The sequence below is a fragment of the Hyperoodon ampullatus genome (genome assembly GCF_949752795.1).
Source record: "Hyperoodon ampullatus genome assembly, chromosome: 15".
Classification (NCBI taxonomy): Eukaryota; Metazoa; Chordata; class Mammalia; order Artiodactyla; family Ziphiidae; genus Hyperoodon; species Hyperoodon ampullatus.
This window is the reverse complement of record NC_136928.1, coordinates 26,070,526-26,089,907: the sequence shown is the minus strand read 5'-3', so window position 1 is coordinate 26,089,907 and position 19,382 is coordinate 26,070,526. Positions and strand designations below refer to the sequence as shown.

At 40.1% G+C, this 19,382-nt stretch overlaps 1 protein-coding gene across 1 annotated transcript in view; it reads left to right on the top strand.

The window, feature by feature from the left end:
- Nucleotides 1-2,547: 2,547 nt before the first annotated feature.
- The window catches only part of ALMS1 (ALMS1 centrosome and basal body associated protein), a gene marked incomplete at both ends in the record, with an annotated part of 241,255 nt that continues 224,420 nt past the window's right edge, over nucleotides 2,548-19,382 (top strand). Inside the window, one exon of the mRNA XM_079720378.1 lies at nucleotides 2,548-2,841. Within this exon, the coding sequence (XP_079576504.1) occupies nucleotides 2,548-2,841 (294 nt within the window). The remainder of the gene's footprint in view (nucleotides 2,842-19,382) is intronic.

Sequence of the window (19,382 nt, the reverse complement as noted above, 5' to 3'; positions counted from 1 at the left end):
AACAAACTGACTATTGGAGCAAGGATGGCCCCAATATTAGTTGCTATTCCTGAAGGGCTAGGTTTTTCTGATAAGGTTGTGATACCCTCAGAGAAACATTTTGTTGAGGTGTGGATCAAGGTCCAATTTTTATAAGATTGAAGTTTGGGATTAATCATGTGAGAAAAGCTTAAGAACCAGAAGGGACCTATAGATGAAAATCTACATTATGAAGTGTTTAAAAGTGAAGTTACTGAATTTTGCCAATAGTCAGTTTAATTAAGAGCAGTAGCTATGGTTTGAGAAAAATACACCACGAGGCTTCTTTTTCTTAAGCAGCAGAAGAGCACAGGGAGTCAAACCTAACAGGATGAAGATAAGGGAGATCATACTGAGAAATCATTTAGTTAGTTGTTAAAGTACAATAATAGGCAAGATTAGTGGTAGGGTAAAGGATGCTGAAGAATCAGAAAATTAATCTTTTTCTGTTGTCATGGGTACAAGCTGTCCATTTCTATAATCAGCAGCTTCTGGAGAATTCCCAAGGATCTTCAGTCTTCCAAAGGAATGGACGTCCAGTAGTCAGGCAAAAATGATGCATGTATTTTTAGCTGGGAAACGTGAACCCAAGATCAATGCCTTGGAATTTTACTGCTGAGTCAGTTGTCAGCAGTGCCTAACAAAGTCTTTTTCATTGAGGTTCATGGGAAGTTTTCTTCTGATGTTTTTTCAGAAAGATCAAATCTCCAGCTTTGAGGTCATGCAGAGGTTGCTTAGGTGGGTGCTTTGGAAATGCAGCTCCTACCTATTGATCATAAAGCAGTAGTTATTGTGTGGGCCCCCTGCAGTAATTAGTTATATCAGCTTGCATCAAGGTAGAATCTAGTACTGGAAGTAATTCCCAAATACATGAGGCAGCCTATTATTAACTCAGAAGGAGATATGTATATCCTAGAATGGTTCATGTTATTGCTATCAAGGTAAGTAGAAGTTCTTTGGGCCTTGGAAGTTTGAGGGTTTCTGAGAGCTTTGATAATTAGTTTTATAATTCCATTAGTTCCCTTTATTTTTCCTGACATTTGTGGATGATAAGGACAGTGGGGTAATGTAAATCGTAAAGCTTTACAGAATTACTCAATGATAGTGTCAGTGAAATATGTGACCCTGTTACTGGAGAGGTACATTGGAATTTCTCAAGTCAGAAATATAAAATCAAGCAATTTTTTCCCACCATTACAGCCATAGCTCTCCAGCAGGGAAAATCTTCAATCTACCGTAAAAAGAATTGTATTTGTATGTACTCATAGTTCATTTTGAGGTGTTCAAAGGAGCACTGAGGCTTTGGGCTCCAGTCCATATTCTATCTTTATAGTTTTGCCAGGATTGAGTCATTGGCAGAAGGACCTACATCCTTGGCAATACCCCTAATTTATGCCACCAATGTTGGTTGCCAATTTATCTCTGCTTTTGTGGGTTATACCGTGAAGAATATTTTGCTGGACTCCACTTTAATTGTGGCTATCTCCTTAAATAATAGCAAAGGATCTCAAGATTCTTTAGTTTGTCATTCATTTCATAGGGGTTCTAAGGTGATAGGGAAATCTTTGTTTTTAAAGCATTTTGAAATCATTGACTAACCCCCAAATGTAGGTACTATCAGTATAAATATTTGCTCTTTTATCCTTTATTAGCTGATAGGTCTGGGCGAGGGCATCTACTGGACTTACAGAAGGCCTGGGATGGCATTGCCAGCCCCTTACGAGGTAAGAGACATTGGGCAAGTTATTTTTCTGAGGCTTAGATTCTTCAAATACAAAATGGTAATAATACTTATCTCACAGAACTGTAAGCATTTAATGTTACTGTACAATAATCAACAAATAATACCTACCACTAAGTCCTTCATATTGGTTATCTCCCTTAATTATCACAACCATCCTATGCGAGGGCCTATTACCTCATTTCACAGAGGCTTAGTCTCACTGCTGTTAAGTGGCCATGTTTGGATTCAAAGTCCCATCTTTCTCATACCAGAGCCCAGTTCTTACTTAACCCTCTACTGCCTCTGACACTTTTCCACTGTTAGGTTCAAGTGCCCATGATACAGCCTGTCATACATTAGGCACTCAACTGTTAAAAATTTATAATTTGCAGGTTCGATTATTTTGGGTTTGTCCGAGGATCTGATCGTCCCTCTGTGCAGGGGCAAAATTCAATTTTGGCCCGGCCCAGCCGAGGACTAAATTCTCCCCTCTACCGACAGGAGCCCAGTCCGGGTTTATCGTGAGTTTACAGTACTGTGAGCAAGATCCCATCTCGTGACAGGGGCGAGGCGTCTGCGTCGCCTGTCAGCAGCTCCGCCCCTCTTGCATCCCCGTTGCCCCCGCGGGGCATCCTTAGCAACACGCGCGCGCACTCCCTGCCCGGACCAGTCCGCGCGACGCCGGCGCGAAGCGTCGGCGGTCTCTGCGCCTGCGCGCGGCCGCAACCGCCAGTAGGCTCTCTTCCCCTCCCTTCCCTCCCCCCTCCCCTCTCCTCCTCTTCAGCCTCCTGGAGCTAGACGCCAATATGGAGTCAGAGGACATGCTGTGGCCAGGAGAGCTCGAGGAGGAGGAGGAGGAGGAGGAGGCGGCGGAGAACTTGGACGAGGACGAGGTGGTGATGGTGGAGGAGATGGAGGAAGAGGAGGGGCGGGAGCCGGACGCGGATTTTAACTATGAGAGCCAGCGTCGGGAGAGTACGGACGACGAGGAGGATGAGGAGGCCAAGGCCTTGCTGCAGGCGCACCCCGGCCGGACTTTGCCTCAGCCGTCGCTCCCGAGGCACCGCTCTTCGGAGGGCGAGCTGACCAGCCCGGGGAAGGTAAGCCGGGTCGGGGAGGGGTATGGGCCGTCGTCGGGCAGGGTAACGGGTGGTCCCTGAGCGCTTTGCCTGCTCTCCCTTGCGGGCTGCCTCTTGCTCTCTGCCTGTCACGGTGCCTGACAAATAGTACGCGTGCTTTTAAAGGCTTGTAGGGCCATTTCGTCTCCTAGGCCCCGACTCTTGCCCAGGCTTCTGGCCGACTACTCCAAGTCTCCCGTTCTTTCAGGCAAAGATATCTCTTGTTTCCTTCCTCCCCACCCTCCCTCTCTCCCCTGGGCTTTTTTAATTACTCCAGATGTTCAGAGGAGCCAGTATGGTGCTTAAGAAACGCTCTGGGGAGGGGGTGGGCCTTATACCCTGAGGGAGGGGAAAAGGGCGTTGTAGGAGTGGAGACAGTGGTTGCCCAGGAACTATCTTGTTGGGGAGACAATTAGGAGATTAGTTTGCCTGAAGGGCGGGACTCCCCTTGAGGGAGCAGAGTGGATTCTGTGCACCCTTTGAGTAGTTAGTCTCTAGAGGCTTCTTGCCAACTGTGCTTCTCTGACCTCTCGTTTGTAGCAATAAAGGGGTCCCCAGCCGGTAGGAGGGGCTTAGAAACGCAGGAGGCTTAAGTTGCAGCTCCCAACTGTCTGGAAAACTAGAAAGAGCTGATTTTATGGTTGGCTCCTGAAGATCATTTTGAAAATAACTGCATTTAATTGATTCCTTTTCAGAGACAAAGGAAAGGTTTGCTATACCATTTGGATATCTAGTCATCAGACATTTATTAAATTTCTATTCTGTGAAAGGTACATTGTGGGGACAAAAAGAAACCTAAGATTTATTGTCTAGGACTGCTCCTTAGACAAGATGTCAACTGTGCAGAGTAAAACAACAAGGTACAACAATTGAAAAGACAGAGGAAAGATTATATAGGCCTGTGCCGTTCAATACAGTAGTCATAGCAGCGTGTGGCTCCTTATATCTTAATTTGTTAAAATTAAATAAAATTAAAAGTACAGTGCTTCTGTTGTACGAACAATGCTCAGTAGTCACACTTGACTAGTGGCTATTTAATTGGATAGTGCAGATATAGAATAATTTCATCACTACAGAAAGTTTTACTGGACATTGATGCTGTAGACTGTTGATCATTAAAGAGTAATAGTTGTTGTTTTGCCTGGTAAATATTCCAATCGGTGCTGAGTTCATTGAACATATATTATTGAGCATTCTTCATGGGCCACACATTGTGCTGGATGCTATGGAACCTTGGTGAACCCAAACATCTGTTGTCTCTGCTTTTCTAGTGTACAACGCAGTCTAGAGAGGGAGACAGACAAAGTTCAGTTGGGTCACAAAAATAAAAGTAAAATTGATATGTGCTAACATGCTTTGAAAACATTCAGTAAGGGAATTTGATCTTGTCAGTGAAGCTGGGGAAAGCTTCCCTGAGGAAGTTATGACAAGCTGAGATCTGAAGACAGGTTACAGTTAACTAGGTGAAGGGAAAAGGAAGGAGCTTTGCAGCTGAGGGAAAGGCACATGAAAAGGCACTGTTGGTAAGAGAGAGCGTGGCATTTTCAAGGAACCAAAAGCCAATATGGGTTGAGCAGAGACTTCAATGCTTTGTGTGCTATGCAAGGGATTTGGAAGCTTTATCCCGGGAAGTCGTTGAAAATGTTTTAAACAAAGGGGTATAGGATAAGATTTGTGTTTCAGAAAGATCACTTTGTAGCACAGTAGAGAACAGCTTTGACAGCAGGGTGGGGTGGGGAGCTGCAATAATAAGTGAGGGATGCTAATTAGGAGGTCATTGCAGTATTGCCAGGCAAATGATCATGATGATATTTTGGAATAGGGAAGTGTTGGTGGATATAGAAAAACGTAGACTGATTCGAGAGAGATTTAAGAGGTAAAGTAATCACACTGATACACTAATTTTACATTATTATTACACTAATAATGGATTAGATGTGGAACACTAGGGCAAGAAGATGTCAGGTTATTGGATAAATGGTTGAAATATGGCCAGGTTTATGGTTGGGATGGGTGTTAAGATTATGGGTTTGGTTTTAGAGATCAGAGGAGGGGTCTGGGCTGGACATTTCAAGTTGTAAGTTATCTACGTATGGACCATAATTAAAGCCACACTTGTGGATGAGGTCTCCTAACTTTAATTTTGTTCCATGACTTCTTGTTTGAATAACTATTAATATATAAATTTAATATTCCTAGAAGATTTTAATTAAACCACTTTACCTCTTATTACAGCCAGTGTGAAAAAATTATTATCCTGTCTTAACAGTGATCTATCTATGTGTAATAGAAGATATTGCTTCTTAGAGCCCAGAGTGTTTTTTTCCGTAGAGGTGTTTTGTTTCTGTTTTTGAGAGAAATCAGATATTGTCCTATTTACCTTGGAGGGTATATGAAGGTGTGGGTGATGTGCTGTACTAAAGGTAGTTTTAAGATGATATAAAGAGTATTAAAATAATTTTTTGTTCACTAACATATTAAGATTTACTTGTGTAAGTTGAAAAATGTTTAAAGGAGAAACTTTAATATGTTTCTTGCTAGAAATTTATGAACTATAACTTTTTAAAAAATTAATTAATTTATTTTTGGCTGTGTTGGGTCTTCGTTGCTGTACGTGGGCTTTCTCTAGTTGCGGTGAGTGGGGGCTACTCTTTGTTGCGGTGCGCCGGCTTCTCTTTGCGGTGGCTTCTCTTGTTGCGGAGCACAGGCTCTAGGCACGCAGGCTCAGTAGTTGTGGCACACGGGCTTAATTGCTCCAGGGCATGTGGGATCTTCCCGGGCCAGGGCTGGAACCTGTGTCCCTTGTGTTGGCAGGCAGATTCTTAACCACTGCGCCACCAGGGAAGCCCTGAATTATAAAATTTTTGAAGATGAGTTTGTTGTGTAGTATTTAATTCAGTGTATTCAAAGGAAGACACCAAATGATAGGAAACATTAATTTCATTCAGTCTAGTCTCAAGTTAAATGACAAAATTGTAATATCTGATTCACTCTCATGTATCTCTCTTAGTAGGCAATTAGGATGTTCTAGTGGTGATCTGTAAGGTGTTGATTAAGTTTGCAAGTCCTATGAATGAAACTGAGCTAAGGCGTGGAACTGTTTTAAGGTCAATGCAAAATATGACCAGCCTTACAACCAAGTTTTTTTGAGTTCAGGGAAGTGAGCCTTTTCTTTATTGGTCTTATGCTGGTCCTGCAGACCATTCAACATGGACCATTTCAAACACCTCTACTTGTAATTCCTAAACCTAAATTTCTGAACTGTGCTAGGAAAAATAATTCAATTCTGTGGATTGGTATCATAGAAATTCTTGGTCTTCAACTTTTTTTTTCTTTTAGTTTTATTGTTTATTTACTTTTCTTCCAGTTTTATTGAATATAATTGACATAAAGCACTGTATAAGTTTAAGATATACAGCATAATGATTTGACTTATATACTTCATGAAATGGTTATCACAATAAGTCATCTCATATAGCTAGAAAATTAAAGAAATAGAAAAAAAATTTTTTTCTGGGGTTGCGAACTCTTAGGATTTACTCTTAACAATTTTCGTATATAACATACAGCAGTGTTAATTATATTATGTTGTGCATTGCATCCCTAGTACTTATTTATCTTATAACTGGAAGTTTGTACCTTTTGACCACTTGGACTCCATTTTTTTTTTTTCGCTGCGGGGTCTTCATTGCTGTGTGTGGGCTTTCTCTAGTTGCAGCGAGTGGGGGCTCCTCTTCATTGCAGTGAGAGGGCTTCTCATTGCGGTGGCTTCTCTTGTTGTGGAGCACTGGGTTCTAGGCGCGTGTGCTTCAGTAGTTGCAGCACACGGGCTCAGTGGTTGTGGCACGCAGACCCTAGAGTGCATGGGCTTCAGTAGTTGCAGCATGTAGGCTCAGTAGTTGTGGTGCATGAGCTTAGTTGCTCCATGGCATGTGGGATCTTCCTGGACCAGGGATCGAACCCGCGTCCCCTGCATTGGCGGGCACATTCTTAACTACTGCACCACCAGGGAAGTCTGGTCTTCAGCTTTTAAATGGGTCACCAACAGTGCTTGGAAATCTTTTTATGTTTCCTCCTTCAGCTTCTGCTTTTTCACTCTTATCCTCTAGATTTCACCCAATGTTCAGCATTCTCCTATCAACAGGTTACCATTTCATAGAAGGAGAGAACACAGGCCTGAACCCCTACACCTTCCTGCTCCCCATCTCCAAATTTATCTACACTGTACTATTCTTAATCTTTTTTGACCTGTTAATACAGATTTTATACTTAGTATTAATCCTTTCTTGTGCTCATAGGATAAAAACTATCAGTTATTGCGTGTTTTTCTCTTAAGGAAGTGCTGGATTTTATTTGTAGATATTTGATAAATGATAATGGCTTAAGTTTTTTAAAAAGTGGTTTCTTGACCTTTCTTTGTCAAATTTGGAATCAGAATTATGCCATTTTTCTGCAAGGTAGTGGGAAGATTTTTATTTTTCTGTGTCTTGGAACAGTTTAAATAATGTAAAATTTTTTTGCATGTTTGAAAAGTAATCACTTGTGAAACTACTGTGCCTCTGGATTCCTTTCAGGGTTATAATATGTATATACTCTCTCACTTTTCTTGGGTTAATTTTGTAATTTATGATTTTTCTAGAAAATCATTTCAGCAAGGGTTTCTAGTTAATTAAAATGGAGTGTTATATAGTATTTTTTATTTTTTTCTCTTGCATCTGTGGTTATTTCCATTTCTCATTCCAGATTTTATATGATTATGTTTTATTCTTCCCTTGATCTGACTAGCTATGGATTTGTTTTGTTAATTGTTTTCAGCCAAGGAAACAGCTCTTGGATTTAAGTTTAATTCTATTGCTTTTCATCATTTAATTCATTAATTTCAGTTCTCATCTTTTACTATTTCTCTAGATTTATTTTATTTAATTATACTTAATGTGCTGAATGCTTACCTGGCTTATTTAAAAACATTTTTAACAGTTTTGTTGAGATGTAATTCAAATGCCATACAATTTACCCTGAATTTTAATGCACAATTCAGTGGTTTCAGTAAATTAATAGATATGTGCAGCCATCACCACAATTTTAGAACAATTTTTTCATTACCTTAAAAAGAAACCCTGTATACTTTAGCTATCACCCCTCTAGCTTCCATTCTGCTAAGCAACCATTAATCTACTTTCTCTCTCTTTAGATTTGCCTATTCTGGGCCTTTAATATAAATGGAATCATATAATATGTGGTGCATGCCACACAGCTTTCAGGATCTTAGTTCCCCCAGCAGTGATTGAACCCAGGGCCCTGGCAATGAGAGCACCGAATCCTAACCACTGGACCACCAGCGAATTCCAATATGTGGTCTTATGACTGGACTCTTTCACTTAGCATAATGTTTTTAGGAAACATCCGTGTATATAACATCAATTTTTCATTCCTTTTTATGACTTAATAATATTCCATTGTATGGATATACTACATTTTTTTATCCATTCATCAACTGATGGACATTTGGGTTGTTTTCTGCCTGTTGTCTATCTCAAAATGTTTGAAAATTCTCTTTGTGATTTCTTTTTTTGACCCGTTGGTTATTTAGGAGTCTGTTGCTTGATTTCCACGTATTTGTGAAGTTCCTCAATTTCCTTCTGTTATTGATTTCTAATTTCATTCCATTTTGGTTGGAGAATATACTTTCCATGATTTCAATTATTTAAAAAATTTGAGGCTTATGTGTATAACTGAGTCACTGTGCTGTACAGCAGAAATTAACACAACATTGTAAATCACCTATACTTCAATAAAATAAAATTAAAAAAAAATTTGAGGCTTGTTTTATGGCCTAACATATGGTCTGTCCTGGAGTTGTTCCATGTATGCTGAGAAGGTGTATTCTGCTACCCTAGGATGGAGTGTTCTATAATATCCATAGACGTAGTTTGTTTATAGAGTATTCACATCTTATATTTCCTTGTTGGTCTTGTCACAGGTAGCTATCATTTTTTTTCATTTTAATTAATAGACTTTTTTGGGAGCAGATTTTTTTTTTTTTTTTTGCGGTACGCCGGCCTCTCACTGTTGTGGCCCCTCCCATTGCAGAGCACAGGCTCCGGACGTGCAGGCCCAGCGGCCATGGCTCACGGGCCCAGCCGCTCCGCGGCATGTGGGATCCTCCCAGATTGGGGCAGGAACCCGTGTCCCCTGCATTGGCAGGAGGACTCTCAACCACTGCGCCACCAGGGAAGCCCGGGAGCAGATTTATGTTTAGCAGAAAGTACAGAATTCTCATGTACCTCTTTTTCCTCCCGTTTTCTCTATTATTAGCATCTTGTATTAGGGTGGCACATTTGTTACAATCGGTAAGCCGATATTGATACATTATTAATTAAAGTGCATGTTTTTTTAACAGAGTCCACTTTTTGTATGTTCTGTGGGTTTTGACAAATGTATAATGACATATATCCACTATTACAGTATCACACGGAACAGTTTCACTGCCTAAAAAAATCCCTGTGCTCTACATGTTTATCCCTCCCTTTCTCCCTCTGAAACCCTGGCAGCTGCTGAATATTTTTACTGCCTCCACAGTTTTACCTTTTCCAGAAAGTCATATAGTTAGAATCATACAGTATGTAGCCTTTTTATTTTTTATTATTTATTTTTTAAATAAATTTATTTATTTTTGACTGTGTTGGGTCTTTGTTGTTGCGCGTGGGCTTTTTCTCTGCTTGCGGTGAGCAGGGGCTACTCTTCGTTGTGGTGTGCGAGCTTCTCATTGTGGTGGCTTCTCTTATTGCGGAACATGGGCTCTAGGTCCGTGGGCTTCAGTAATTGCAGCATGCGGGCTCAGTAGTTGTAGCTCGCGGGCTGTAGAGTGCAGGCTCAGTAGTTGTGGCGCACAGGCTTAGTTGCTTTGCGGCATGTGGGATCTTCCCAGACCAGGGCTTGAACCTGTGTCCCTGCATTGGCAGGCGGATTCTTAACCACTGTGCCACCAGGGAAGTCCCTATGTAGCCTTTTTAGAATGGCTTCTTTCACTTAGCAATATGCATTTAAGTTTCCTCCATGTGTTTTCATGGTTTGGTAGCTCATTTCTTTTTTTCCAACTTGATTTCTTTTTCTTTTTTTAAAAACTGTGGTAAAATATATATAACATAAAAGTTACCATTTTAACCTTTTAAAAAAATTATTTATTTTGGCCGCGCTGCGTGGCTTGGAGGATCTCAATTCCTCGACCAGGGGTTGAAGCCATGGCCCCAGCAGTGAAAGCACTGAGTCCTAACCACTGGACCACCAGGGAATTTCTCCATTTTAACCATTTTTATGTGGCATTAAGTACATTCACGCTGTTTTGTAATCTTCACTACCATCCATCTCCAAAACATCTTCATCTTTACAAACTGAAACTCGAATATGTCTGCCTTATCTGATTCTGGTTCTGATGCTTGCTCTGTGTCTTCAAACTATTTTTGTTTTTGTCTTGTATGTCTTGTAATTTTTTTTGTTGAAAACCAGGCATGTACTGAATGAATATGATATGAAAGGAACTGAAGTAAATAGAGCTTTAATATGAAGTTTTATAAGTTTATCTGGTTAGGGGTGATTTTGTGTTTATTGTTTGCTATAGCTGTAGGTGTCAAAGGCTAAAATTTCCTCTGGTGACCTTGATTTTGTTCCCCCTGTTGTCTTTGGATTTCTCTAAGGACTTTTTTTTTTTTAATATGGAATTTTAAAATAAATTTATTTATTTTTATTTATTTATTTTTGGCTGCGTTGGGTCTTTGTTGCTGTGCATGGGCTTTCTCTAGTTGCGGCGAGTGGGGGCTGCTCTTTGTTGAGGTGCGCAGGCTTCTTGTTGGGGTGGCTCCAGGCGTGCGGGCTTCATTAACTGTGGCACACGGACTCAGTAGTTGCAGCTTGCAGACTCCAGAGCGCAGGCTCAGTAGTTGTGGTGCATGGGCTTTGTTGCTCCGCGGCATGTGGGATCTTCCTGGATCAGGGCTTGAACCCGTGTCGGCAGGCGGTTTCTTAACCACTGTGCCACCAGGGAAGTCCCTCTAAGGACTTCTTAAGTAAGGTATGAGTTGTGCTGTTCTTTCATTCATATACCATCATTATCAGGAGCCCTGTTGATGTAGTGGTAAGGTGTGGGTGGAGGGTAAGTGTTCTATAGTCCTATTATTAGGACTTTCCCTGGGCTGTGATCTTCACTAGGGCTTCTCATTGTTTTCCCCTTAGGTGAGACAGGAAAGCTAGAAGGGGGCTGGAGTTGGGTATTTTCCTTCCCCTACATCACTTAGTCTCTGGTAAAACCCTGGGCTCTGGTAAAATAGTTTCTTTTGAGGGCAGATCTTGTTAAGAACAGAATGCTCTAGGCTTATTTCAAAATGGCTGCTTTTGCCCTCCCCCTGCCAGAGCAAGAGGAGATTTTTCTCTGATCTTAACTGTGGAACCTGGTACAGTTCCTGGAGGTAAAACTCATAAAGTGTGGGAGCCCCTCTAAGATTGTTTCCCAGGAGTTTTTAAATCTCAGGGTTGTCTACCCTGAGCCTCTAGCAATGTGTCAATTACAGTTTAGGCTTGCCTACCCTAGTACAGGTCCCCATGGTGGTGTCTGCTCTGGGCTTCTGTTCCATTAAGTTGTGATTCTCTGTATCCGTTTGTCTCTCTAATTTGGGGGACTGTAGTTTGCCCTTCATTTCAGTTCTCTGGTGGATGTAAGAAGAGTTGTTGATTTTCAATTTGTTCAGCTTTTTTTCTTTTTGTGGGGATGGGAGTGATGACTTCCTAACTCCTTGCATTGCTGGACCAGAGCTTTTTTTGTTTTGGTTGTTTTTCAATAGACTATGTTGTTGTTGTTCTTGTTGTTGTTGTTTTTTGCTGCACCCCCCAGCTTGTGGAATCTTAGTTCCCCAACCAGGGACCGAACCCGTGCCTTTGGCAGTGAAAGCACGGAATCCTAACCTCTGGACTGCCCCGGGTAATTCCCTCAACAGACCATTTTTTAGAGAAGTTTTAGGTTCAAAGAAAAATTGATCAGATAGTACAGAGATTTCCCATCTACCTCCGGCCTCCACACATGCACAGCCTCCTCCACTGTCAATATCCCACATCAGAGTGTAGTGTGTTTGTTAACAATGAATCTACATTGACATCCAAAGCCAGAGTTTACATTAGGGCTCACTTTTTTTTTTTTTTTTTAAATTTTTTTTAAGATGTTGGGGGTAGGAGTTTATTAATTTATTTTTGCTGTGTTGGGTCTTCATTTTTGTGCGAGGGCTTTCTCTAGTTGTGGCAAGCGGGGACCACTCTTCATCGCAGTGCGCGGGCCTCTCACTCTCGCGGCCTCTCTTGTTGCAGAGCACAGGCTCCAGACGCGCAGGCTCAGTAGTTGTGGCTCACGGGCCTAGTTGCTCCGTGGCATGTGGGATCCTCCCAGACCAGGGCTCGAACCCGTGTCCCCTGCATTAGCAGGCAGATTCTCAACCACTGCGCCACCAGGGAAGCCCCTAGGGCTCACTTTTGGTATTGTACATTCTATGGTTTTTGACAAACGTATAATGGCATGTATCCACCATTATGGTACAATATAGTTTCTCCATGTCTTTTCATGACTTGGTAGCTCATTTCTTTTTAGTGCTGAATAATATTACGTTGTCTAGATATACCACAGTTTATCTTATCCATTCACCTACTAGAGGATATTTTAGTTGCTTTCAAGTTTTGGCAGTTACGAGTAAAGCTGCTCTAAACATCCATATGCAGGTTTTTGTGTAGACATATCTTTTCAATCCATTTGGGTCAGTACCAAGGAGTTTGATTACTAGATTGCATGCTAATAATATGTTTAGTTTTATAAGAAAACTGCCAAATTGTCTTACAAAGTGACTGTACCATTTTGCTTTCCCACCATCATTCAGCAGTGAATGAGAGTTCCTGTTGTTCCATATCCTCGGCAGCATTTGTTGTCAGTGTTTTGGATTTTGGCTATTCTAATAGGTAGGTAGTAGTGTCTCATTGTTTTACTTTACAGTTCCCTAATGATAAATGATACTCAGCATTCTTTCATATGCTTATTCCAGTTGTACATCTTCTTTGGCGGTCTGTTGCCCATTTTCTAACCAAGTTGTGTGTTTTCATATTGTTGAGTTTTAAGAGTTCTTTGTATATTTTGGTTAACAGTCCTTATCAGATATGTCTATTAGAAATGTCTTCTCCCAGTCTGTGGCTTGTCTTCTCATTCTCTTGACATTATCTTTCACAGAACAAAGGTTTTTAATTTTGATGAGTGCAGCTTATCAGTTATTTCAGGGATTGTGCCTTTCATGTTGTACCTAAAAAGTGATCACCATAGCCAAGGTGATCTAGGTTTTCTCCTATATCATCTTCTAGGTGTTTTATAGTTTTTATAGTTTTGCATTCTACATTTACATCTATGATCCATTTTGAGTTAAGTTTTGTGAAGGGAGTAAGATCTGTGTCTAGATTCACTTTTTGCATGTGGATGTCCAGTTATTCCAGCATAATTTGTTGAAAAGACTGTCTTTGCTCCATTACGTTGCCTTTGTTCCTTTGTCAATTATCAGTTGTCTTTATGTGGGTCTATTTCTGGACTCTGTTGTGTTACAGTGATCTGTTTGTCTAGTCTTTCACCAATACCACACTCTTGATTGCTGTAGCTTTATAGTAAGTCTTTAAGTCAAGTAGTATCAGTCCTCCCACTTTGGCTTCTTCAATTTTGTGCTGGCTATGCTGGGTATTTTGACTCTTCATATAAACTTTAGAACCAGTTTGTCAATATCCACAAAATAATTTTCTTGGATTTTGATTGGAATTGTATTGAATCTATGCAACAGGTTGGGAGGAACTGACGTTGACAGTATTGAGTCCTTCTAACCATGAAAATGGGCTATCCATCCATTTAATTAGTTCCTTTTTGATTTCTTTCACCAGAGTTTTTATAGTTTCCCTCATGTAGATCTTGTATATATTTGGTTAGATTTATACCTAAGTATTTAATTTTTGGGGTGCTAATGTAAATGGTATTGTGTTTTTTTTTTGTTTTTTGGGTTTTTTTTTTGGCCATGATATGTGGCATGTAGGATCTTAGTTTCCTGACCAGGGATCAAACCTGCACCCCCTGCAGAAGTGTGGAGTCTTAACCACTGGACCGCCAGGGAAGCCCCAATGATATTGTGTTTTTAATTTCAAATTCCAGTTGTTCATTGCTGGTATATAGGAAAGCCATTGACATTTGCTCCGTTTTTTTTTTTTTTTTTTAATGTTCAAGAATCATCCACAGAATCTCTATCCATCCACTGCTGTTGGAACCTGGAGTATTGAGGTCTAATTATTGTTGGATTGTCTTTTTTTTTCTCTAGTTGTTAGTTTTTTGTTTGTTTGTTTGTTTTTTTTGCGGTATGCGGGCCTCTCACTGCTGCGGCCTCTCCCATTGCGGAGCACAGGCTCCGGACACGCAGGCTCAGCGGCCATGGCTCACGGGCCCAGCCAGTCCGAGGCATGTGGGATCCTCCTGGACCGGGGCATGAACCCATGTCCCCTGCATCGGCAGGCGGACTCTCAACCACTGCGCCACCGGGGAAGCCCTTTTTTTTTTTTTTTTTTTAAAATAACCTTATTTATTTATTTATTTTTGGCTGTGTTGGATCTTCGTTGCTGCGTGTGTGCTTTTTCCCTAGTTGTGGGAGTGGGGGCTACTCTTCGCTGCGGTGCCCGGGCATCTCATTGCGGTAGCCTCTCCCTTTGCGGAACGTGGGCTCTGGGCGCGCTGGCTTCAGCAGTTGCAGCACATGGGTTCAGTAACTGTGGCTTGTGGGCTCTAGAATGCAGGCTCAGTAGTTGTGGTGCATGGATTTAGTTGCTCCGTGGCATATGGGATCTTCCCGGAGCAGGGCTCGAATCCACGTCCCCTGAATTGGCAGGTGGATTCTTAATCACTGCACCACCAGGGCAGTTCCCACTTCTGTTAGTTTTTACTTAAGGTGTTTTGGAGCTCTGATGCTAGGTGCATATATATTTTTAATTATTAGGTAGTCTTGGTGGATTGACCCTTTTATCATTCTGAAATGTCCCTTAGGCACTTCCTTTAGTATTTCTTGTAAAAGAAATAAAGAAATTTTCTGTTTTGGTTTATGTGGGGATTGAAAATTTTTTTTAAAATTTTATGTGGTAAAATACACATAACATCTTAACCATGTTAACCATTTTAAAGTGTACAGTTCAGTGCTGTTAAATATGTTAACATTGTTGTGCAACCAATGTCCTGAACTCTTAAACTGAAACTCTGCACCTGTAAACAACCAACTCCGCATTCCCTCTCACCCCAGCCCCTAGTAACAACCATTCTACTTTGTGTTTCTGTGAATTTGATTACTCTGGATACCTCATTTAAGAGGAATCATACAGTATTTGTCTTTTGTGACTGGCTTATTTCACTTAGCTTAATGGCCTCAAGGTTCATGCATGTTGTAACATGCGACCAGATTAACTTCCTTTTAAGGCTGAATAATATTCTCTTGTACTTTTTTTTTTAACATCTTTATTGGAGTATAATTGCTTTACAATGGTGTGTTAGTTTCTGCTTTACAACAAAGTGAATCAGATATACATATACATATGTTCCCATATCTCTTCCCTCTTGTGTCTCCCTCCCTCCCTCCCTCCCACCCTCCCTATCCCACCACTCTAGGTGGTCACAAACCACCTAGCTGATCTCCCTGTGCCATGCGGCTGCTCCCCACTAACTATCCACCCTACGTTTGGTTGTGTAGATATGTCCATGCCACTCTCTCACTTTGTCACAGCTTATCCTTCCCTCTCCCCATATCCTCAAGTCTGTGCTCTAGTAGGTCTGTGTCTTTATTCTCGTCCTACCCCTAGGCTCTTTATGACATTTTTTTTCTTAGATTCCATATATATGTATTAGCATACGGTATTTGTTTTTTTCCTTCTGACTTCATTCTGTATGACAGACTCCATGTCCATCACTACAAATAACTCAATTTCGTTTCTTTTTATGGCTGAGTAATATTCCATTGTATATATGTGCCACATCTTCTTTATCCATTCATCTGTTGATGGACACTTAGGTTGCTTCCATGTCCTGGCTATTGTAAATAGAGCTGCAGTGAACATTTTGCTACATGACTCTTTTTGAATTATGGTATTCTCAAGGTATATGCCCAGTAGTGGGATTGCTGGGTCATATGGTAGTTCTATTTGTAGTTTTTTAAGGAACCTCCATACTGTTCTCCATAGTGGCTGTATCAGTTTACATTCCCACCAGCAGTGCAAGAGTGTTCCCTTTTCTCCATACCCTTTCCAGCATTTATTGTTTCTAGATTTTTTGATGATGGCCATTCTGACCAGTGTGAGGTGATACCTCATTGTGGTTTTGATTTGCATTTCTCTAATGATTAATGATGTTGAGCATTCTTTCATGTGTTTGTTGGCAATCTGTATATCTTCTTTGCAGAAATGTCTATTTAGGTCATCTGCCCATTTTTGGATTGGGTTGTTTGTTTTTTGTTATTGAGCTTCATGAGCTGCTTGTAAATTTTGGAGATGAATCCTTTGTCAGTTGCTTCATTTGCAAATATTTTCTCCCATTCTGAGGGTTGTCTTTTGGTCTTGTTTATTGTCTCCTTTGCAGTACAAAAGCTTTTAAGTTTCCTTAGGTCCCATTTGTTTATTTTTGTTTTTATTTCTATTTCTCTAGGAGGTGGGTCAAAAAGGATCTTGCTGTGATTTATGTCACAGAGTGTTCTGCCTATGTTTTCCTCTAAGAGTTTGATAGTGTCTGGCCTTACATTTAGATCTTTAATCCATTTTGAGTTTATTTTTGTGTATGGTGTTAGGGAGTGTTCTAATTTCATACTTTTACATGTACCTGTCCAGTTTTCCCAGCACCACTTATTGAAGAAGCTGTCTTTTCTCCACTGTATATTCTTGCCTCCTTTATCAAAGAGAAGGTGATCATATGCGTGTGGGTTTATCTCTGGGCTTTCTACCCTGTTCCATTGATCTTTATTTCTGTTTTTGTGCCAGTACCATACTGTCTTGATTACTGTAGCTTTGTAGTATAGTCTGAAGTCAGGGAGCCTGATTCCTCCAGCTCCATTTTTTGTTCTCAAGATTGCTTTGGCTATTCGGGGTCTTTTGTGTTTCCATACGAATTGTGAAATTTTTTGTTCTAGTTCTGTAAAAATTGCCTGTGGTAGTTTGATAGGGCTTGCATTGAATCTGTAGATTGCTTTGGGTAGTGGAGTCATTTTCACAATGTTGATTCTTCCAATCCAAGTACATGGTATATCCCTCCATCTATTTGTATCATCTTTAATTCCTTTAATCAGTGTCTTATAATTTTCTGCATACAGGTCTTTTGTCTCCTTAGGTAGGTTTATTCCTAGATATTTTATTCTTTTTGTTGCAGTGGTAAATGAGACTGTTTTCTTAATTTCACTTTCAGATTTTTCATCACTAGTGTATAAGAACGCCAGAGATTTCTGTGTATTAATTTTGTATCCTGCTACTTTACCAAATTCATTGATTAGCTCTAGTAGTTTTCTGGTAGCATCTTTAGGATTCTCCATGTATAGTATCATGTCATCTGCAAACAGTGACAGCTTTACTTCTTCTTTTCCGATTTGGATTCCTTTTATTTCCTTTTCTTCTCTGATTGCTGTGGCTAGAACTTCCAAAACTATGTTGAATAATAGTGGTGAGGGTGGGCAACCTTGTCTTGTTCCTGATCTTAGTGGAAAAGGTTTCAGTTTTTCACAATTGAGGATGATGTTGGCTGTGGGTTTGTCATATATGGCCTTTATTATGTTGAGGAAAGTTCCCTCTATGCCTACTTTCTGCAGGGTTTTTTCCATAAATGGGTGTTGAATTTAGTCAAAAGCTTTCTCTGCATCTATTGAGATGATCATATGGTTTTTCTCCTTCAAATGTGATATGGTATATCACATTTATTGATTTGTGTATACTGAAGAATCCTTGCGTTCCTGGAATAAACCCCACTTGATCACGGTGTATGATCCTTTTAATGTGCTGTTGGATTCTGTTTGCTAGTATTTTGTTGAGGATTTTTGCATCTATTTTCATCAGTGATATTGGTCTGTAGTTTTCTTTCTTTGTGACGTCTATGTCTGGTTTTGGTTTCAGGGTAATGGTGGCCTCATAGAATGAGTTTGGGAGTGTTCCTGCCTCTATAGAGTGTTCCTGCTATATTTTGGAAGAGTTTGAGAAGGACAGGTGTTACCTCTTCTCTAAATGTTTGATAGAATTCGCCTATGAAGCCATCTGGTCCTGGGCTTTTGTTTGTTGGAAGATTTTTAATCACAGTTTCAATTTCAGTGCTTGTGATTGGTCTGTTCATATTTTCTATTTCTTCCTGGTTCAGTCTTGGCAGGTTGTGCATTTCTAAGAATTTGTCCATTTCTTCCAGGTTGTCCATTTTATTGGCATAGAGCTGCTTGTAGTAATCTCTCATGATCCTTAGTATTTCTGCAGTGTCAGATGTTACTTCTCCTTTTTCATTTCTAATTCTAGTGATTTGAGGCTTCTCCCTTTTTTTCTTCATAAGTCTAGCTAATGGTTTATCAATTTTGTTTATCTTCTCAAAGAACCAGCTTTTAGTTTTATTCATCTTTGCTATCGTTTCCTTCATTTCTTTTCCATTTATTTCTGATCTGATCGTTATGATTTCTTCTTCTAAATTTGGGGTTTGTTTGTTCTTGTTTCTCTAACTGCTTTAGGTGAAAGGTTAGGTTGTTTATTTGAAATGTTTCCTGTTTCTTAAGGTAGGATTGTATTGCTATGAACTTCCCTCCAAGAACTGCTTTTGCTCCATGCCATAGGCTTTGGGTCATTGTGTCTCCATTGTCATTTGTTTCTAGGTATTTTTTGATTTCCTCTTTGATTTCTTCAGTGCTCACTTTGTTATTAAGTAATGTATTGTTTAGCCTCCATGTGTTTGTATTTTTTACAGATCTTTTCCTGTAATTGATATCTAGTCTCATAGCGTTGTGGTTGGAAAAGATACTTGATACGATTTCAATTTTCTTAAATTTACCAAGGCTAGATTTGTGACCCAAGATATGATCTATCCTGGAGAATGTTCCATGAGCACTTGAGAAAAATGTGTATTCTGTTGTTTTTGGATGAAAAGTCCTATAAATATCAATTAAGTCCATCTTGTTTAATGTATCATTTAAAGCTTGTGTTTCCTTATTTATTTTCATTTTGGATGATCTGTCCATTGGTGGAAGTGGGGTGTTAAAGTCCCCTACTATGACTGTGTTACTGTTGATTTCCCCTTTTATGGCTGTTAGTATTTGCCTTATGTATTGAGGTTCTCCTATGTTTGGTCCGTAAATATTTACAATTGTTATATCTTCTTCTTGGATTGATCCCTTGATCATTATGTACTGTCCTTCTTTGTCTCTTCTAGTAGTCTTTATTTTAATGTCTATTTTGTCTGATATGAGAATTGCTACTCCAGCTTTCTT